Raw genomic sequence first — 22,370 nt, 5'->3', positions numbered from 1 at the left:
GAGACCCTCAAGACTCTGTTGTGCCGTGCCCGTGAGGTTAAGTTCAGAGCATAAACTGACACCCCAGGCTCTGGGAAATGGCCCGTCTCTTCAAATAGCGGCCCAGCAGTGCCATAGGAGCCCTGCTGGGGCTTTGATTCAGGAAAACAAACAGAAATGGCACCGAGGGCCCTTCGTGGCCCCCACCCCAAGACCAATTTAACTAGGAAACTCTAGCTCAACAGTGCTGGTGAAGGGAGCAAGATCAGCCCGACAATAGCCCCAAACTTTGGGGGAAAGGGGGACAAAACAAGCTGTCTATCTCCTCAGCCCCTCCTCTTGGGCTCCTTTTCTTACTGCAAGTGTGTTCTTGTAAAAACGATTAGATTGCAATTTGTATAACATAGTGACCCCCAAATTCAGACGTTTCACCCCTTTTCTCTGGAAAGAATGTCAAGAATGCTTCTCGGCCTCTCACTGTGGGGGGTGGGAGGGGGACACAGAGCCCTGGCTATCGCACAACTTGTGTGGGAACAGGACTGCCCCTCAGAGCCCTGGGCCACGACAGGAGCGAGGGCCAGCTCTGTCACTCCAGAGGGCCAGACAAAAAGTCCATTCCCTTCCAACTCCTGCGCACAAAGCCTGGGCCTCCAGGAGCCTCCAAGGGCTGGGGGGGGTGGGGCGCGGGGGAGCCTCCACACCCCAGCCTCCCCGGAGCCTGACTCCAGCGATTCTCTCTCCACCCAGGGAGAGATAAAGACAGATGGGGCCACCCCTGTGAGCCTAAAAAGGAGGGCAGGCCCGGGGCGGGCAGCTGGAAGGAGGCATGGCCCCGAGGCCAGGCTATGTGCAGCACAGGCCTGGGAGCCTCCCCTCCCCCCCGCCAAGTGCCTGGGCAGGAAGAACAAGCAGAGGGTGGCCCCCTCCCAGGGACCCTTGGAGGCGGTGATTGGGTGAGGGAACCAGGGCTCCCAGGCCCAGCACACCGTGCTGCACAGCAGTTCTAGCTAGAGGAAAGAGGAAGCGAGGGAGGAGCTCCCTGACAGAAGGAGATTTAAGAAGACCCTGGCCCCTCCATCGCCATCTTTGTAAGGACAGCTCACTGGAGGCAGGTGCTAACCCTGAAGATCCCGATATGCCAGCTGGGAGAGCCTCTGCCGCCCCTGGTCTGGGCCCTGCTGAGCCAGAGTCCTCTCATCCTGACCTCCACTTGCCTCCCTCCCTGCCTGTGCTGAAGGGCCCTGAGACAGGAGAAGCCACATCCCTGTCCCACCACCCCCAGCCTACATCTAAGAATGCATGTGGCCCCTGCACCATTTTACAGCCACCGTCAGCACACCGGGTGCCTAGGGATGTTCCCTGGAGATCCTAGGGGTTCTCGTTCCCACATCTGGCCTATGTGTGTGGGCCCAAAATGCAACAGCAGTGTTCAGGGGAGGGAAAGGTGACAGTTCGCCTTCCCACATCTCTGTTCCTGCGGGGGCAGAGGGCCTGAATGTATAACCTGGGCCAAACGCGGCCACTCAGAATGGGAGGTTCTTCCTCCTTCCCCCTCACCCCTCTCTCCCTTTTTTTGAGTAACAACCATTTAATGAGCTCCTTCTGTATACAAGGCATTGTGCTAAGCAGGAACTACAGGGACATGTCAGATCCCAGTCTGAAGGAACGATCCCTGTCCTCAAGGAATTTTGCACCCAGTAAGGAAGTCTGTCACGTATCCAGCTACCAGTACAAGGGGTGACTGGGTCATTTCCAGAGGAGAAATCGAAGTTTTATAAGAGGACAGATAAGAGAACGTTTCAGCCTGTGGCATGAATGACCCCTCAGTGAGTGATAGGAGCAGGGTGGCAGCCCAGGTGAAGGGCCGGGTCAGAGCCAGAGCACCTGGCGTGTGTTTTCACCCTGCAGGCACGCTGGGTTGCCCAAGATCTGGCTTCCAGACCACGGTGGCCTTTGGGTGCACCCTGCTCCCTGGCCTGAGCTCCGGGAAGAGGGGTGGGGGGGAATCAAGGAGGCACATAGGTCCCAAGGGTAACCAGAGCGGAGGAGACCGGGAGAAGCCCACGGACACTTCACCTGCCTCAGCCCCATCAGGTGAGAGGGAAGCACGCGGCCGTGCGCATGCATGTGTGTGCGCGTGCACAGCCCCCAGCGCCCGCCTGCGCACACGTGTTCAGACACAATGGCTCAAAGGCCAGGCGGCTGGGCAGCCTACTTTGTACTGCTAACAAGGGGACCGTAATTACAGGAAGGGGCAGCCGGGCAGATAAAAGGATACAAAATTTCAACATCTGTTGCCATAAAGGGATAAGGAGAAGTGAAACGCAAAGTATCAGTTTGGTGTCAGCAGGCAGAGAGCCAATTTCAAAGAGTTCAGGGGGACAGAGGGGACAAGAAAGAAAAAGGAAAGGGGGGAGAAAGAAAAGAAAGAAATTACAGGGTTCCTTAAAGAGGTAAAGAAAAAAGAAAATGAAAAAATCTGTCAGTAATACTTTCAAAGGAGAAGGCAGGTACTTTAAAGAGGGCAGTTCCCGTAATCACCCTGACCGAGGGCCGTCCCCCCCGCGCCCCCGGGAGTAGAGGTGGAGGCAGGGGCAGAGACAAAGCCACACCTGGGCCGGATGGGCACAACCGGTGCCCTCAGAGTGGCCCAGTCTGTGCTCAGGACACCAGGTCCTTCTGCAGACGGCTAGAGAAGGCTGCGGCCAGGCCCCCTCCCCGGTATAAATGCCACTAGATGCTCTGATGTGCATCTCTGGGCTCATCCTGGGGTCCCGAGAGAAGTTCCTGGCACGTGGTGACTGACAAGGTGGCCCAATGAGTGCTCGAAGGGTTCCTAACTCCAGCCACAGGAGCTAGGATCAGGGAGGGCTTCGTGGCAGAGGTGCTATCTACACGGAAGAGTAAGCGGGACAGAGAGAGAGTAATCCGGGCACTGGGACAGCCAGAGCAAAGGCTCAGGGGAAAATCGAGGGCACCCGTCAGAGTGTGGGAGAGGCCCATCTGCCCCACCTCTGGTGAGAGAGAGGCCACTCAGGGGCTTGAGGATGGAAATGGAGGAGTGATGGGGAACCAAGGACGACTCTGGCCAGCAGGAGAGATGAGGGGATGTGCGCAGGGACATACACACAGCCACACACGTACAGGGTAGCACGGTGCCTAGCTGAGGACTCGAACCCTCAGTGCCCTAGGAGTAGCCAGGTCACCAGAGGCCACCCCTGTCCCCTTCCCTTCCCAGTGGTCCCGAGCCTGGCTTGGGGCTATGGCTGGACCCACTACGATACATCCCGGTCTGGGATCACAGGCCTCTCCAGCCTGGTGCCCACCTGCACACCAATGCTAAACCCAGTTCAAATGCCGCGGGCAAAATGTGTAGCCCATAGCAAGGTCACGCCTGGGAGGGGGAGTGCATAGGATGGCAGGGCAGGCAGGCCTCCCGGGCCTTTCAGCAGCTGTGAGGTACGCCCCGCACAGCCACCTGCCCAGGGGCCTAGCCGAGGTTCCTGCTCGAACGCGCGCACAGAGCACCAGGCTCAGAAACAGGACGGCTGTGGCCTAGTTTCTCAGGCCTTGATGGGATCATGGGGCCAGTGAGGGAGACTTCAGGGATTGGCTCTGTCGAGAAGGAGCCCCTGGGGCCCGCACCTGGGCCCGAAGACCATCTACCCTTGGAAGCAGGAACACTCTGGCACCTCCAGGTTGAGTCAAGGACTCGGTCTTTCTCTCTGCCTCGTTAGGTTAGAAATTCCCTGTCCTTGGGCCCAGCCCATGGTCCCAACTCCAGGAGAAAGAAAGGTAGAAAAGGAAGAAAGGAAAAGAGGGATGGCCAAGCTCCTTGCCATCTAGGTAACGGCTGTATGCCATGGCTGCCCTTGAACCCGTGTGCCCCAGCCAGCACCTCCCCCTCCCTAACTCGTAGGGAGAACAGAGTCCAGAGGGGTCTTGATGGAAGGAACGGCGGAGGGAGCCGTGGTAACTTTGAAGGGTCCCCAGGCACTGAGGGAAGTAGCCTGAGCTCCCAGAGAACAGGTACCTGAGAGGCAACAGGAGGCAGACGTGCCGAGCAGGGCACCTCCACCACCCAGCTGTGTCCCAGCCCCGCCATCATCCTGAGGGCGGCCCCAGAGGGGGGATGCTCGGAGCACTCCTTCCCCCGCCCAAGTCACAGCATACACATAAAAGAGAAAATCCCGGCGCTCCTCAGGTTTCAGTGGTGACAGGTTAAAAGCAAAGCATGCCCCCAGCCCCGCACAGCGCCCCGCCACCTAGTCCTGCGGGCGGTGCTGCCCCACCTTCCAGATTGGCCTGTCAGTCAGGCTTTGGCATTATTGAAAGATCAAACTCTGTCCTGCCTGTTCATTACCTTAATCCTATTTTCTACATGGCTTTATTATCTGCTTGGGCTTCTCTGGGAAAGACGGCTACAGACAGTCACCCTGTGCATCCACTTCCTCCCACCAAAAGCAGATGCCTCCACCGGGGCATCTTTCCTTCGAGCCCTGCACCAGCCAGTCCTCCAGGCTCCCCTGGGAGCAGGAGGGCTATGGAAACGAGGCCTGGCTCCTCTCAGTGGTGAGGAGAGGCGGCTGAGGGCCAGAGAGAAGGCAAAGCCACACGATGCCCAGGGCAGCCCTGCTACGGGCTGTCCGGAAGGTGCAGGGGTGGTATCTTGTCTGGCTCCGCTCAGAACCCCGGCTGTAGCTGTGCTGTGCCCGTTACCCCTGGGCTTTCTCCTGGGCTCTGTAAAGACCCAGCGTTCGGGGTTAGTGACGACTAGGGATTCCGTAAGAGAGTGCCCTCCCAGGAGTTGGTTGGTGGCTTCTAACTACGTCCCCACCATGAATCTGTGCCCAGGAATAGCCCCACCGAGGAAACCAGGCAGAAGAGGCCTCAGAGGTTACTCAGCCTCTGAGACAAAGCTGGGCTATGATGGTCCATCTCCCCCATCCCCCAGCTCGTTCACCATCCGGGGTACAGGCCAGCGAGGTTGCCGGGCACAAGGTCCGGCTACAGGACTAAAACCACCTTGCAGCAGAAACACCTGTCTTGTGACCTGCGGCCTTACTGTCATGGGCCTTCTCTAGACCAGGCGGTCAGCAGGGCCACTCCACCTCTAGTGGCCACAAGGCCACAGGTATCCAGAGGGTTCAAAAGCAGAGCATCTACAAACTCTAAGGTACTACTGTGGGAGGGGCTGCAGGGAAGGAAGAAGAAAGGGAAGGAGGCAGGCGCTGTATGGGAACCTGTACAAAATAATCATTTTCATACTAGCTCTGTTAAGTAAAGATAATTAAATCTCATTTACAAATGTGGAAACTGAGGCCCAGAGCACCACTCCCCGCCCCCGTCCCCATATCACAGAGCTAAGAAGCGGCAAGGGTAGCTCTAGAACCCCAGTCTGTCCAACCACGCGGCCTGTGCGCCATCTGCAGCTCCTCCCAGCCTCCCCGTCACACTCTGCCTCGGCCCCACGCGGGAGCACGAAGCCTGCCGGTGGCACGGGCGCGGTGGCACAAGCGTGAGGACAACAGTCACAGACTGCGGGCGCTCTGGCGTCCCAGGGGCCGCGGAACAAAGGATCCCTAGGAAGTTTCAGCTGAGCTGTGCTGGCAACAGTATGATGTGACCATTGGCTACATTAACAAAAGCCGAAGATCTAGAATAAGGAGGGGATAGCACCTGCCACTCATCATCCCATCCCGGTGTGTTCAGTACTCAGTTATGAGCATCCCCGTTTCAAGAGGGATCCAACCAGAGAAATTCAACAAGCTTTCAGGTGAGAACAGTCCTAAAACGATTGTGAGACCAACACCACAGGGTCACCCACCCAGCTGTTCCTCCCTTACTTCCTTGCTGACCAAAATCTGATCCCGTGCCCACCCCTCCCATCCCCCACTGCCAGTAAGCCTGTGGGGAAGCTGGGCTCTTCCTCGGCTCCAGGCCAATCTTGACTGGTCATTCCATCTCCCTTGCCATAGTTGGGTTCAGGGCGAGTAATGGAACACACTCTGAGCTCACTAAACGTGAGGAGTCTGCCTGGGGGCTCCTAGAAAAGGATTCCCCATCTTAAAGAGACCCAGGCAGGGACATGTCCTCTTCCTTCCTTTTTCCCTTTGGGTATTGCCTTACGAGCTGGTAGAGCTTTTGTGAACAAGCCTGAGGATACGGGCAAAACCCAGGCTGACTGAGGCAGCAGAGCAGAAAGCTGAGAGCACGGGCCCTCCGGCTCTCACTGAGCTACCACACCGTCCGTCCTGGACCCGACGAACCTTCCAACTCCTGGGGACTCCTTGTCACTTACGATAACAATAATCTCTTTCTCGTTGGAGCCACTTTGAAGTGGGCCCCCAGGACTTCTAGCCAAAAGCACCCTAACAGCACTGTTTATGAGCAACAGCAGAAGGGCCTTTTGGCCTGATAAAGAGAAGACGCTGGAGAAACAGGACCAAAGTTTTCAGATACTTACTGTCTTCAGAGGCAAGGTTCAACTTGCTTCTTGCAAGTTCCAAAAATCTTTTGGAAAGACTGACAGTACAATGGATTTTTCAGGGGAACAAAAAAGAGATGGGTACCACTTTCATGGGGATACGGACAGGAAAGCCGACACGCAAGAGCCGCGGAGGCAAGAGACAGACAAGAACAGCATAGCCTCGCTGCTGCTGTAAATCACGGCGCTGAACCAGAGCCCGGGACGTGGGGCCAAGTGCAGACATCTTAGCCTTGACCCCACGAGCATAATCAACAAAAGAAAAAAATAATTTGGACACCACCAAAATCTAAAACTTCAGTTTTTTATCCTCTTAAGAGGATAAAAAGACAAGCTCCAGACTCAAAGATAGAGGCAAATCACAGATCTGACAAAGGATTAATATCTGGAATATATAAAGAACTCCCAAAACTCACCAGTGAAAAAGCAAACTATTCAGTTAGAAAATGGCCAGAAGACGTGAGCAGAGATTCCACCAAAGAGAACACCCGGAAGGCAAATACACACACGAAAAGATGTCATTAGCTGTTAAGGAAATTCAAATTAAAGCCACGAGATACCACACTTCTTAGGGTAGCTAAGATAAGAAAGAGCGGCAATTCTAAATGCTGTTGAGGATGGAAAGAAACTACCTCTCTCGTACCCTGGAGCTGGATTATAAAACGGTAAAGATATTCACAATAGTTTGGCAGGCAAAAACTTAAGTATACACTTACCAAATGACCTGGCTCTTGGACTCTGGGGCATTTATTCCAGAGAAATGAAAATGTATCTCCACACAAAAGCTTATACACAAGTGTTCATGACAGCTTAATTTGCAGTAGTCAAAAAATTGAAAATAACCCTAATGTCCTTCAGTGGGTGAATGCTGTTCAACAGGAGAGAACTCTGGGGCGTCCACACCCGGGAATACTACCGAGCGATAAAAAGTAAAGCCCTATTGATACAGACAAAGTGCTGTGGCTCTCATAAGAATTATGCTGGGTTGCAGGTGGCAGGGCGGGGGAGGGGGTCGGGGAGACAAATCTCAAAAGGTATTTCACTCACATAAGACTTTCAAGCTGATGGAAGTGCAGAGGCAGAGAGCATGTAAGTGGTTGCCAGAAGTTAGGGACGAGGGGGGTTAGGAGGGGATGGGAGCAAGATGGCGCAGCTGTACATGCACAGGCGAGGGGTCTGCCAGTTCTGTATCCTGTTGTAGTGGTTATAGGAACCTACGCATGGGGTAAAATTGCAGATAACTACACACACGCAGGCACACGCAGACACACACATGCACAGAAATGAATGCAATCTGAATAAAGGTCTGTGTGTTATACCAGTGTCAATTTCCTGGTTCTGATATATAAGAGAATAGAATAGAATAAGTATATATGAATAAAAATATTATTTCTAAATAATAGATATCATCAAATTTATTATATTATCTAATGTAACACAGGCACCTTGCTGCCCTATGTTTGGAACTTACTATGAATCTATATTTCAAAATAAAAGGCTTAAAAATATCCAACAAATGGTAGATAATCCGATGGGAATGTGTCAAGCTTACCAAGGCAGAGAATTGTGAATAAAACCTGGATGTATTTTAACTGTTCTGTGTAATTCTTTCTGTGGCTCTGCAGGCCACTTCCCCAAGTCCTTTATTTTAGAAAAATCATCTCCAAGGATTGACGGGATTTTATGTAGCCACATAATCAGGCACTCCTCAGAGGAAAAGTGTCATAAATCCAAATTGTTGTTAGCCTGATTTCTGAGTGAAATTACGGACCTATCATAAATTATTTCCAACAGCCTCCTTGGGCTAACTCGAACGATGCCAGGAGAGAACGCGCCTGGAGGCCGCCGGGTGTTGTGGGCCACCGGGTCCTTCCCAGTCCCCCCGGAATACACGACGGCCCACGGAGCTGGCCCAGCCAGCTCTCTGCACAGCCTCCCTGGCTGTCCAAGCCCCACCCCCATGCGAAGCCACAGTGGCTCAGGAATCTCTTACCTGTTGAGGTCCCAGATTCTTAGGGGTGAGAAGTGCCCACAACAAGCCGTCCCTGTCACAAAAGAGCTGCCAAACAAAAGGAGAGCAGAGTCAGGGCTGGCTTGTCAGAACTTGTGGCGGAAGGGGCTACACAACTGGAGTGCTGTGCTCATTCCCCAGGGATCACGGAGTGGAGGCAGGATGAGAGAGAGATGGCCGCGGGGCCAGCAGAGGGGACGATGGGAAGAGCGCGGAGGGCTACGGCCTCCCAGGCCCCACAGGTTTCAGGACGGCCGAGCTCGCTGCTCTGGAGGGTCTCGTGGTCTCTGGCCACCAGAACAGCACGTCTCCGGATGCGCAGCCCTCAGGCCAGGAGAGCGCACACTTGCCGGGCCTGCTCCTGGGAACAGGCTGTTGGACGCTGGAAGGTGATGCCCTGGTCAGAGGCAAGGGCGGTGGGGGCACTGCCGATGGTTTTGAGAGCTGGGGGCACCTGGTAATGTACAAGCAGGGCAAGTCCAATGGCACCAAACTGAACGGAAGGAACTATTGAAAGCGAGTAACCCGGGAGAGGACGAGATGGGTGATGTGCTGGGACAGGGTGAGGGCCTAGGCTGCTGGGGCTGCCGCGGGGCGGGACGGCGGCAGGCAGGCCAGAGGACAAGGACACACCCTGTTTCCCAAAGGGTCACTTAACCCCCTAGAAAGTTCAATGTGTGCCATCTGCAGACTTTCATTTTGGGTGGAGGCCCGAGGCCATGGGCAGGCCCTGCATGGTGAGCCAGGCTGGCCGGAGCACCAGGACCGGAACGTGCCAGGCCCCACCGTTGTTGGGGACTTGCTGGTGGGGGTGAGGGAGGAAGTCCGCAGGAAGCCTGGCCGAAAATCCTAACCATGAGCAAGAGTCGAAAACGGCTGTGTCACTCACTCAGGAGCCCCGGAGCAGGGAAGGGCCGCATCCCTACGTGTCAAGAGCTCGGGGTGGGGAGGGGGTGCCAGTCAGATTAATGACACCTTAGCAGTGAGGGGCAGCTGCCCATCCTCCCTGGCCCTGCCCAGCACCTGTCTCTGGTCCCAAGCAGGTCAACGAGGGGACAGGTTTCTGTAGAGAGGGCTCTGAGGAAGCCAGTGGCTTCAGCTGGGGGGAGGCGGCCTGCCGGTTGCCAGTGGGGAAGATGTGGGGGTGGGCACTAGCCAACCCAGAGATTTGCAATAAAAACAGCATCGTGGGTATTTGCTTTTTGACTCCTGGCTGATAAAAAGGGCACATGAGCCGCCCTGGGGCTTCCATGCCTCAGGCCCAGAGCTCCTCTAGGGACACGCTCCAGCATCCCAGCAGCCTCTAGACCCAGGAGTGCTAGCAACCTTCACCCAGAATGGTGTGCCAACACAGCCACTCCATCACCCCCCAAGTGACTCCAGCCTGGAAAGCAGCCACTGGACACCGAAGCCCCGAACTACAAAGCCAGGAGGTGCCGTCCTCGCCTCCTTCCCCTCAGCATTTGTCTCTCGAGGGTAATCCATTGATAACTGGTAAAGCCAATTACCTTGGGTTGGAAACGTAATAGCCACTTGGAAAGCATTCAAGCGGCCAATTGGGCTCTTCAGACTTTTTTTTTTTTTTAATATTTTTATTTATTTCTAGGAGAGAGAGAGAGAGAGACAGCGTGAGCAGGGGAGGGTCAGAGAGAGAGGGAGACAACAGAATCTGGAACAGGCTCCAGGCTCTGAGCTGGCAGTCAGCACAGAGCCCGACGCGGGGCTCGAACCCACGAACCGCGAGATCATGACCTAAGCGAAAGTCGGACGCTTAACCGACTAAGCCACCCAGGCGCCCCTGGGCTCTTCAGACTTTTGAGGGGCGCAGGCCAGGTGAGGCGCACCAGCACAGACACAGGCATCTCCGAGGGGGCCCATGGCAGGCCTCGGATTGGCCGCAAGTCTGACTCAGTGACCAGAGAAGTCGAGAGGGAGTGGGGAAGAAGGAGGCACCTGGACCTGAACCTGCCGTTCCCGGCAGCAACCAGAAGGCTGGGGTGGAGCTGCCAACACCTCCTCCTGGGACTCCTGTCCTCCACCCCCGCCCCCTGTCACCGGCCGGGTCTGTCTCCCACCGGGGGACTGCCTCTCACCTTCACACCCCACGAAGGCCTTTCAGGATTGCCTGATACCCATAAGCCTTTCCTTCCATCTTCCCTTGCCCAACTGTGCAGTGCAGGGAGGAGGAGGGGGAAGGAGAGAGACCACCCCCCCCCGCCCGGCACGTGTGGGGCCCTAAGAGCGTAACCAAATGTAGCACTCACTACAAACCCTGTAAGCAACGATCAAGCAGCTTTGGAGCCGGGTCCTGCCGGGCACACGCACCAGGACGCACGCCCAGACCATGGGGACCGCCAGGCCTCGGAGGGGCGGAGCTGGCTGTGGACACAGCACCACCACACACCTCGCACTATTCCTCCCTACATGTGGCCAGGCTTACTCCCCACCTCACCCCCCAGCTCTCTTCAGGAAGAGAAGGCAAGAGCCACAGACCAGTCACATTCAAGGCCAGAAGATTAAACGATGTGCCCAAATGCAGGAGACACCTGGTGCAGGGGTGGGAGGAGACGGAACTCGCTGTCCCAAGACACCAGAGGATGCTTCACATGACACAGTCAGTTCCCGATAGAAGCAATTATCCCCACTGCACAGAAAGGGAAATGAAGTGATGGCCAAACTTGTGAGAATTTTCACGAACTCCCTCTGCACACTTGCCCGCCTCCCAGGAGCCCCACCAGATAAAATGCTCCAAGTGGAGGCTGGTGGGGTGGGGGTGTGCACATCTCAGGAAGCCTCCGCCCCCCCCCCCACGAGCTCAGCTGCCACCACGCCACCACGCTTCCACATGCGCCAGCCCCCACCCCCACCCCGGTCATCCTGCACCAGATCTCCCCACCCTTCACAGCGCCAGGCCCTGCGCCACTTGGGCCAGAGGTTCTCATTGAATGCTCAGAGAGGCCCTCAGCGAACACATGCACCAGCCCCCGGTGGCACCTCCGAAGGGACAACTCAGAGTCTGACCCATTAAAAGGTCTTTGTTTCAATCTCAACTTAGAGGCTGCAGTTACTGAAAAAGTCAGCTCTCCCCAGAAAGAAGAGAAAATGCAAATGGCTTTCACCCTTGGTCCCTCTCTTTCTCTAGGGATCCTAGGGATGGGGACAGCAAGCCCGTGAACTGGCCGAGGCAGAAGCTGCTAGCTCTCAGGTGATGTGACCACCCTTCCTCTGGGTCCCTACCATGCTTTATCTTGCCCTCAGGGGACAACTGGTATTTGGGGGGGTTATTTCCCCATCTTCCCTTTGAGATCATGGGCCATCTGGGGACTCCTGTAAACTCCAGTGCCCAGCCGGTGCCGGGCCTCAAAGAGGTACTCAGTACAGTTCTGTAGGACTGGACAGCAAGGGCCTTCCAAGTTCACAGCCAACAAGGCTGGGGAAGCTAGGCATGTGGGCTATGAAGGGGGTCCCGCTGCTTCTTAAAGAAATAATTCCCAAATCACCGGACTGAATGACACATGACACAGTCATACATCGTTGGTGGGCAGTAGAATCCCTCATGAGCACCACAACCAGATAACAGATGAGAAGTGCCAACAGTACCTACAAATTCACATCACACACACACTTGTGCACAAGTACGCATGCACGCTCTCAGCTGGCGGGTCTAAAAGTCATTCTGACTCTATCAACTCTACTCTTCTGGGATGAGAAAGCCCTTATTAGAAGCTAGCCTTCTCCAACTTCTCATCTGGCCCCAGACCCTGTCCAGATTCCCAGCCTACGTTCCTGGCTCCCCGGTCCAAGCTCAAGCAAACCTGGCATCACAGAGATCATCATCAGGCCCAAGAAGCAGACATGGGAGCCCTCACATCAGAGAGAGACACCAGGAGATTTAGGGATGCTGGTACTCAAGTTGAGGAATAGAAAATATGGAAAAGAAGAGAGGAGAAAGGGAGGAAGGGAAATTATTTGGGCATGAGCAGAGTGAAAAGAAGATACATTCTTGTTGCCTCTGCCTCCATCCAGGCCCTCGTAATTACATTAGTCATTTATTGAATACTTACTAGGTGCCAGGTTCTGAGGAAGGGTTTCACAAACATCATCCCATCTAATCATTGTAACCCTGCACCGGTACCACTTTACCTATTTTACAGATGAGAAAACTGAGGCCCGGGGAGGAAATGCACCCTGCTCTGGCTCCCACAGGGGCAGCTAGTAGGGCTGGAATTTGAACCTACCCTTGCCCAGCATGTTCTCTCCCCAGCACCTCGCACAATGCCTGACACACACTGGAAGCTCTCGTTGAATGAACAAATGGACAACTGAACAAATGGCTCCACCTGGAAGAAGAAAGGAGAGACCGAGTGGCCCTGAGGAGGCAGCAGAAGTGGCGTGCTTAGCAGCTGTGCCCCGCGGCTGGCCCAGAGCCACCCAGCTGGCCCAGGCCCCAGCCGCCTCCGAGCCAGGGCTGACACACTTTGGCAAGGGAGGCCACCAGAGCTGTCACATCATTCACCAACATGCCCATCAAGTGTATTCAGTTCTCTTCAACCCGCATTGGCATTTTAATTACTGTTGGGTAAACTAATTTGTACAAATGAAGGCCGGGCTGCCTAATAGAATATGCAAGCTCTCTGACCTCTGACAGGCACTGACACGAGATACAAAGGCCGCCGAGGAAGGCTTTTTATCTGAGCCTTATTACTCTCTATTACTCCAATTAGTCAGGCTCCACTGCTCCTAATTGGAGGAAAAATTGCAATTAAATCAATTTTTGATGGGCTGCAAGTGGGCTCCCGAACCGCCCTGCTTGTGAAACACTGATATTATAGCAGCAAAGGTCACAGGCTTCATCGGCACCTGGGGGCCCCCCGATTTCCCTTGGCCCCCTCCTAAAATGCCTCAAGGAAACCCCTGCCCCTCCATCGGCTCGGCTGGCGAGAGTGGGAAGGAGGGAGTCATTAGAACATGTCAGGTCTCATTGCTGCGGCCGCCATCTGCTAACCTGCGCTGCTGACATCATTACGGCAGCTAAGTCCCGAAGCCTGAATGCAGTGCGAAGGTCACACAAACTCACCCGGTGAGGGGAGGCCAGGAGCAGTAGTGCAGGGACAGCACTGTGAGGGAGGGACCGGTGGGGCGGGAACAGGAGGTCAACAGAAGTTGGGAAGGGGACAGACACAGGCTGGGGCAGGTGGAGGTATAAGACAGCCAGTTCCCAAGATCCAGCCAACAGGGCACCCCAGGCCACCCACGGGGAGGGGAAATATATGTGTCTGGGAAGGGAAAAAGGGGCAAAGAAATCTTGTTTTCTCTCTAGCAAACATCGCACACTGCAGCTGGGGAAGCAGCCTCCTGAATGCAGACCAGAATGCTGAGGGTCACATCAGGGACAGAGGAGGACACTGGGGGGCCTACCACGAACAGCAGCGCCTGCCCGTGAAGGCTGGGGCGGGGTGCCCCAAACTAAAGCTGTATGACCAGGGAGGGGAAGGGAAATACAACTTTGTTCATCAAACCAAGGGATAAGGAGACTGAGGGGCCTCACGGAAGCTTGAACAAGTGAAGTTTTAGGCAAAGAAGAAGAAGGTCCATTTCACATAGCAGCCGGCATACTGTTACCTCAAAGAAATGGCGCAGACAGAAAATATAAATTCAAAAGAACTTCAGCCAACTTCATGGATGACTGAACCAAAATGGGTTAACAGAAAGGAGGCCTTCAAAGGGTCAAGAACAAAAAGATGTTAAATAAATGATGGTCCATCAACTTAATGGAATATTACACAGTCATCCAAAACGATGCTTCCAAGGAGTACAAGCAACAGTCTTAGGATGTTACTACAAGAAAAAAAGTCGAGAACAAACAGCCTTAATACAACTGTTTTTTGAAAGCCTGCGGATGGAAAAGGAAAGCGTGGAAAGAAACATACTAAGATGCTAAAAGTGATTGATTGGGCAATAGCAATTCTTTCTTTTAAATTTGATTTTTCAGGGGCGCCTGGGTGGCTCAGTTGGTTAAGCAGCAGACTCTTGAATTTGGCTCAGGTCATCATCCCAGGGTCATGGGATTGAGCCCCACATCAGCCCCCCCATTGGGCTCCGTGCAAAAAAAAAATTTTAATGTTCCAAATCTTATTTAATAAGCAGGTGCTACTTTTTAAAGGGAAAAACATTATCTATGCCTTATAAGGGAAAACACAACATAACCAGACACTCCGATCTACTGATCCATGGCCAAGAACAGGTGGACCCAAAAGCGAGCTTTCTGCTAGAGCAGGTGTCAGCAATGGTGGCCCTGACACACCTTGGACTGGAGCTTTGGGACTGACCAGTAGCTCAAGGTTAGTCAGGAAGCCCAGATCAGAAGTGAGGGGCTCCGCTGGCCTCTTTCTCCCAACTAGGCACTGGCCAATAGGGAACAAGAGCAACTCCTGATGCCCACAGCTGGCAGAGACCTGGGACACCCCGCTCAGTCAGTCCCTCCCCCTCCCTCTCTCTTTCTCTCTCTCTCTCTCACACGCGTGCGCGCGCGCGCACACACACACACACACACACACACACACACACACACCTCTCTTACCTCAAGTGAATCAGGACAAGACAGTCCCAGTGGCCACCTAGAAGGTCAGGTTCTAGACAGGGCGCCCAGAGGCCGGGCTCCGATGTTCACACTCCCACTGCTACTCTAACAAACTCCAACAAAGCAAGTTTGCTGCTGCACTGTGGATGAGTGCAGTCCTACAGCTGGGAAATAGCCCCCATTTTTTCATTTTAAATTTCATTAAAAATTTTTCCACCAATGGTAAAAGCTCAGTCTGACCAAAGATGTAAGGTCCTGGCCCAGGTTAGAGAAAAGGAAGCTTGAGGTAGGTGGTTGCTCTTCCCAAGTGCACTCACTCCACTCAATAAGTAGACTTAGAAACATGAATGATAGAAGGACAGAATTCACAAGAGAGGAAAAATTAAGGATACCGAGAACAAAGGTACTGTACAATCGGAGTTTAACAAGATGTGTTGGGGGCTGCAGGGGGAAGAGCTTCTATGCTCTGCTTTCCATCTGCATGGCCTCTAAACACGAGAATGGCTCCATCTGATTCCGAGAGGAAGAAATGGCAATGGGCTCCAGCGCAAAAGGAAAAGTTGGCTGGGCTGGACTTACTGAGAAACGATGACATAATACTCATACCGCTGTGTGTCCGACAAGAGGCAATGGAAAAGAAGGGATCAAGATGGTCATTATTTGCAGACAATATAATGGTCTGCTGAGAAAATCCAAAAGACTGAACTAAAAGTTATCACAACTGGGGCGCCTGGGTGGCTCAGTCGGTTAAGCGTCTCACTTTGGCTCAGGTCATGATCTCACAGTTTGTGGGCTTGAGCCCCGTGTCAGGCTCTGTGCTGACAATGCAGAGCCCAGAGCCTACTTCAGATTCTGTGTCTCCCTCTCTCTCTGCCCCTTCTGCTCTTGCAATCTGTCTCTATCTCTCAAAAATAAATTAAAATGTTAAAAAAATTTTTTTAATAGAAATGATTAGGATACCTAGGCACGGGCATGTTATAAACATTACAGGAGATAGAATATTTACCCACAGATGTTAGCTATTATTACATGCCAGCAATCACCAACCAAAATGTAACCAGAAATACATTCAGAAAAAAGAATTAGAAAACTGTAAAATAGCCAACGATAAACCTAACAAAAAAACACCATCAACAAAAGACAAGACAGGCCCATGTGAAAAAAAAAAAAAAACTATAAACCTTTACTAAAGGACATAGAATTGCCGAATAAGTAGAAAGATCTATTGTGTTACTGGATAGGAAGTCTCAAGATTATAAAACTGTCACTTCTCCCCTAATTAACCAATAAATTCAATACAGTCCCATCGAAACAAGAGTTTTTACTTCGTTGATTGATTCTAAAATTCATCTGGAAGTGGAAATGCACAAGAATAACCAAGAATATGTTTTTACAAGAACAATAGAAGTTTTGGGCTTTTTAAAAGATTTTATATTTAAGTAATCTCTATACTCAATGTGGGGCTCAGACCCACAACCCTGAGATCAAGAGTCGCATGCTCTACAGACTGAGCCAGCCAGGTGCCCCCAGAAGAAAGTTGTTCTACCAGATAGCAAACATACTCTAAAGCTACAGCATGACGTTAATGCTAGAACAACAAATAGATCAGTGGACGAGAATAAAATCCAAAACTATACCTATATATTTGTAAGGAATTAGTAAATCCTAAACATGGCTTTTAAAGACAGCAAATAAAGTGTGAACTAGTCAGTAAAGCGGAGACACACCCCAGAATACACGTTTGAAAAGGATATCAAACTCGGGGCACCTTCCTGGCTCAGCTGGTTAAGCGTCTGACTCTTGATTTCTGTTCAGGTCATAATCTCATAGTTCGTGAAATCCAGCCCCACATTGGGCTCGGTGCTGACAGCGTAGAGCCTGCTTGGGATTCTCTCCCTCACTCCACCTGTCCCCTGCTCTTGCACATGCTTTCTCTCTCTCAAAAATAAATAAACGTTAAAAATAAATTAAAAAAAAAACAAAACTAGAGTACTACACCTCAGAGCAGACTTCAATTCTACATGGATTAAGGAGATAAATACTTTTCAAAACTACATGAAAGACCATAAAAGTATTACAAGAAAATCCAGGAAGTTACTTTTAGAATCTTGGAGTGGGAAAGACATTCTTAAGATGAAACAAAACTCTGAGGCCAAAAAGGTAAGAGGACAGAACTCCTCCCCAAACAGCCAAACTTCCACACAATAGAAGATGCCATAAACATCAGCTGAAAGGAATTACCAAACATTTATGACAGTCAAAATGTTCATATCCAGAACATATAAAGAAATCTTACAAATCACCGGGGAAACAGGTAGATTAATGAGCAAAAAACGTGCTAAAGCTGTGTGAGTCACAGCACAGGCCCTGGTGAACCACTGAGAGAAGAAAAATTCAAGTTGCGGAACAAATGCATGATGAGCCCAAAACAAGGCAAAACCGTGTGTGTACATACACACATATATATGTAAACCATTAAATTATATGATCTATTTGTTTCAAATAAAAGATGTAGAGTCACATGTACCAGACTTCCTATAAAAAGGAGTGGGGGGGGGATGGGCCACTGGAAACTGAAGGGGACTTTTTATGTTTTATGTATTTTAGTGTTTGAACCTTTTACAACTGGAACATATTTATCTATTACTTATATAAAAATAGAACAAAATAGAAAAGGAGAAAAGGAAGGTGGTAATAACAATATTCAAGTTGCCTGGAAGATGAGATGTCTACACAGTGGCACACTGAATTCAGAGCCACTCTGCATTTGCCACAAACCGCAGTGTCTCTTGGTCCCATCCCGGACCTGGTGGTGCCCTCCGACACAGACCTGTCACCTGGAGGCCTTCTGAGTGGTTAAAGCCTATGAGAATCTCTTAATTTCACCCCTGCTGAAACTTTCCTCTAAATGCCTGCTTCCTGACCGCTCTGTATAAAAAGGTCAACGACAAGCTTCCGCCAACAGGTGAGCTTCTGTACTTCCCAGGGGACCCATCAGAGGCCAAGACCACGAGTGACCCTCCAGCGGTACCCTGCATGGAGCGGGTACTCAAATAATGGTTGCTGCTATGACCAACTAAGCCTGAATCACAAAATAGGTTTCCAACTTCGAAATAAATCACTTTTTCCTTTTAGGCGGCCCATTTTGGCATCATGGTAGTCTAGGTCAGGCCCAAGGCCACCAGGCTGCTAACACCTTCTTCCGGGCATGGGTGGCCCACATAGTCTGGTGATCACTGGGGAGACTGAGGCCGGACCAGATCCGATGTTTGTTCAGGTTTGTTCAGCCCCTGATGAACACGAGGGGTTGGTATTTGAAGAGGGGCGTGAGGTGGAGGATGATGAGAACCATTAGGATCAATAGGGGCTCCACAAACAGAGAAGAGGGCAGAGCTCACCTGGAGAAGTGCACGAATATGCCGGACATAAACTCAACGTGTTTATTTTACAATCTGATTCTTTCTAAACATACCCACATTAACAAACCACAGAGGGACCTTGAAACTAAGAGTCAGTCCAGATATGGGCAGGAGCATTAAGTGTTTAAAACACCAACTGAGAAGAAGAAAAGGTCAGGTAAAGAGAAATCTATGTGACCTACGATCCTAAGACCTTATATCCCTGACCTACTGTCAGATTCAGGCCCAGCAATGGAGTCCCAAGAGATTAACCTGGATCTTATTTTTATTTTCAATGTTCCGTAAACACCAATGGGGGGCAGTCATTTTCATGTGACAAGCATCAAAGCACAATCCAGAACTTCTAGAGAGAGGTTTTTTCTGATGAAACAAAGATCAGGGGAGGCCATACACACAACCCACCCCTGACTATATGGTCTTTCGTCATCCAGTGGCCTCATAACTCTAGCAAGGCTTAAAGAGAGGCCCTACTGACCCACCAATGAAAAAGAGTTCCACAGTGACATCCAGCAAACTAAAACCAGAGAGGCAGAGGACGTGAATGTCGACCTGTGGATTCACTGCCAACACCCACATCCCTGGACCTCTTCCCTTTCATCAGAATAAGATAGGACTAGGGAATTTGGGTGGCTCAGTCAGTTGAGTGGCTGACTTTGGCTCAGGTCATGATCTTGAAGTTCGTGGGTTTGACCCCTGCATCAGGCTCTGTGCTGATGCCTCTGTCTCCTCTCTCTCTACCCCTCCCCCACTCTGAATGAATGAATGAATGAACGAACAAACAGATAAATAAAAACAAGCTAGGAGAAGGGGAGGTGAAACTCTAAACTCCTCAACCTTGTCTGATTGCTGTGGCAGGTTCCACCATGACTCTGAAGGCTACCAGGCAGGGGTGGGGTGGAGTTGAGGAGAAGGAAAGGGGTGGCATGGAGGTTGACAGGTCAGTAGGCCTGGTATGCACCATAAATCATGCACAGCAAGGCTTCAAAAGTAGGACCATGACAAGAAGAAAGGAGAGGACAAGGGGTCTGTGTGCACAGTAGGTGAAGCCCATCCCTCACAGGAGGAAGGGCTCCCTCACAGAGGAGGGCCCGCAGCAGACCTTGGTGTGCAAAGCCAACCAATAACTTGTGCCCGTTCCTTCCCCATGACAGGAGACAAGGGCCCCAGAGTCCTCGCTTTGGCCACACAGACTGAGGCTTACATTACGGGGGACGTGGAACAATCAGAGAGAGGGACAGGTGAAAAGTAAGGGTACCGAGGTCCTTTCCTGCAAGACCTCCACTACAGGGCTTTCCAGGAAAGTGAAGTTCCAAGGAACCTCCTTGTTCCCAGGTTGGCTAGCAGCACCAGGAATGCAGACCTGAGCTTTGCTCCTCCCCAAGATTTCCTGCCCTCTTGATAATAGCACTAAGGAGGGAGCAGGCAGGAGTCTGTCTTCTACTCTATTCTGTGAGGTAAACTGTCCTCCTTGAGGGTCATTCGGGCCTCCTGCTAGTTGTTTCTGCCTGGAAGAGGCTTGGCCAGTTCAGGCCTGTGCCGTCCCAGGAATTGGCTCCAGACTCTCTCTGCCTCTGCCCCACTGGCTGAGCCGCTCACTGTTCATTTGTCCCGCCTCATGTGTCTGCAGCTGAGTCCTTTCTCCTGTGTGGTTTGTCAGGAAAGCGGTTTTTGTAAGGACACCATTAACAGCTTACAAAGGAGGAATCTCTTGTCAGCAGACCAATTATAATGTGAGGAAGAGGAGGTGATAGGCTCTAGTTTGACAGCTCTCTCCATAGTCTGACTTCGTTTGAGAGCTGGTGGCCAAGGCTGTGCGCTCAGTCACCATCCACATATTAATGCCATTCCCACAGACACTTCAGGGCCAGATGTCATTGAGTAGTTTGGTCTTTATGAAAATAGTGGACACCCATTGTTCTGTCGGGCCTACGATCCCCTCCCCGTGTGAGGTTCCTGAGGGATTTCCTATGTTCTTACACACGCTCCCTCCTCGGCCGCCCCTAACACATCAAGAGGTGGGCGACTGACCCAAGCTGGGCCAAGGGGTCTCTGCTCTGGGAATTTTAGAAGCCAGTCACTCACCATGACTTAAACTAGGAGCGGTTAAACTCAGGGGCCCTTGGCAGCCTCCAGAATGAGCTGCAGAGCTGGGAAGAAGACAGGAGCGGGGTCCAGGAAGAAACAAAGCTGAGTACCCCAAAAGGATAAAGTCCTGGCAGTGCTGTGGCCTCTGGGTCCTGCGACTCCTGAGCCCCTGTATCTGTGCTCCTCCTTGCGCTTGGCTGTCAGCTTTACCCTTGCATTTCATGAGCCAAACTTTCCCAGTTTTATTTAAGTAAATGTGGATTCGGTTTCTGTCACTCACAAGCCATCGGTCCTGACCCTGTCACAGCCTCTGTTCAGCAGCTGCCGAGCTTCTCCCCCATCTGAAAGCCCCTCGCTGACAGACGCGCAACAGGCATTACCAGGCACCTGCTGGACACCTTGAGGCCTGGGTGAGGACACCTCAGCCGTGACATCGAGAGCTGGTGTGTCTAAGAGGAGGGCAGAGAGAACAGGGCAGCACAGGCTGGCCAGCAACTTCAAAAGGGGATGCAGTGTTCTCTTCCCCCAGGGCCAAAGGGGAGGGCCAGGCAAAACCTACTCTCCCACTCCCAGCAAGAAGCCAGGGGACAGGCTGCACACAAGCATATAATAAGGGCACCTGGCTGGCTCAGTCGAAGAGAGAATGCTACTTTTTTTTTTTTACATTTATTTTTGAGAGACAGAGAGCAACAGAGAATGAGCAGGGGAGGGCAGAGAGACAGGGAGACACAGAATCCAAAGTAGGTTCCAGGCTCTGAGCTGTCAGCACAGAGCTTGACTCAGGGCTCTTGAACCCACGAACTGTGAGATCATGACCTGAGCCGAAGTCGGATGCTTAACCGACTGAGCCACCCAGGCGCCCCAAGAGCATGCTACTCTTGACCAGATATAAAGATGCATTTGAGGGACTGAATTATCTGGGGAGGGCACAGGTTCTGCCAGAATCTGTAAGGCACCTCTGATGGCCCACCACCTGGGACCCCTGGAGTGCCAGCTCCCTGAGGGGTGGCCATTTAGAGATGTGGTCCCAGTACCTATCTGACCTGAATTAAAGAAGCCCATAGAACAATTGGTAAGACGGAGATGAGAACGTGGACGTTAATTCTACTGTTTTCTCTTTGTGTTTTGAGAGTGTTTAGAAATTTCAGAAAATACACACAAACACACACACACAGAGTAAGACTTTGTAACCCCAAGCAACCCCTTTGTTGCAGCTCCTTTTATCATTTCCATACCCCGACTCAACACTAACAGCCCCCCAACCAAGAGGAAAAAGCTCTGGCCAGATGAGCAAACTCAAATGTCCCACTGCTGGACCCCTCTGGGTCTCTCTCTCTCACATACACACAAAACACTAGAGGAACCAAGCAGAAATCCACACAGGGCAGGCAAAAGTTTCTTTTTCTTCAAAAACCAAAACCAGAAATAAAACAACGGCACACATACCTAAAGCAGTCCCCCCAAACCCTAGCACTCTCTTTAATGAACGTAGACCTAGGTCAGAAAGCCATGTAAAGTCACAAATCAGAAACTAGGTATGCAGAAACCAAGGCCCATTTGTGGAAAACCACATTCTGGAGCATAAAATAACAAACAAGATCATTGGTTAGATAAAAACTCTACAGATACGTCACTATATAGTATGTAAACAGACACCTGTGTGTGTGTGCTCGTACACACCTATACTACATACAAAACATCTGAAGCGAAATGGGACGTGTATTTGAGCTTCATGTTCCTCTGAAGACCGGTCCCCTTACAGCAGCCGCCATGTGGAGCCCGTCACGGTGAGCAGCTTCCCTATTCCTG

The 22,370-nt window shown here is 51.8% G+C and overlaps 1 protein-coding gene across 1 annotated transcript in view; it reads right to left on the bottom strand.

Moving 5' to 3' along the window:
* The window catches only part of FBXW4 (F-box and WD repeat domain containing 4), a 79,662-nt gene that overhangs the window by 3,580 nt on the left and 53,712 nt on the right, over positions 1–22,370 (bottom strand). Inside the window, exon 6 of the mRNA XM_039249290.1 lies at positions 8,460–8,525. Within this exon, the coding sequence (XP_039105221.1) occupies positions 8,460–8,525 (66 nt within the window). The remainder of the gene's footprint in view (positions 1–8,459; positions 8,526–22,370) is intronic.

The sequence above is a fragment of the Hyaena hyaena genome, unplaced genomic scaffold, assembly GCF_003009895.1.
Source record: "Hyaena hyaena isolate Hyena2069 unplaced genomic scaffold, ASM300989v1 scaffold_331, whole genome shotgun sequence".
NCBI classification, from domain to species: Eukaryota; Metazoa; Chordata; class Mammalia; order Carnivora; family Hyaenidae; genus Hyaena; species Hyaena hyaena.
This window is presented reverse-complemented; position numbering and strand designations above follow the sequence as displayed.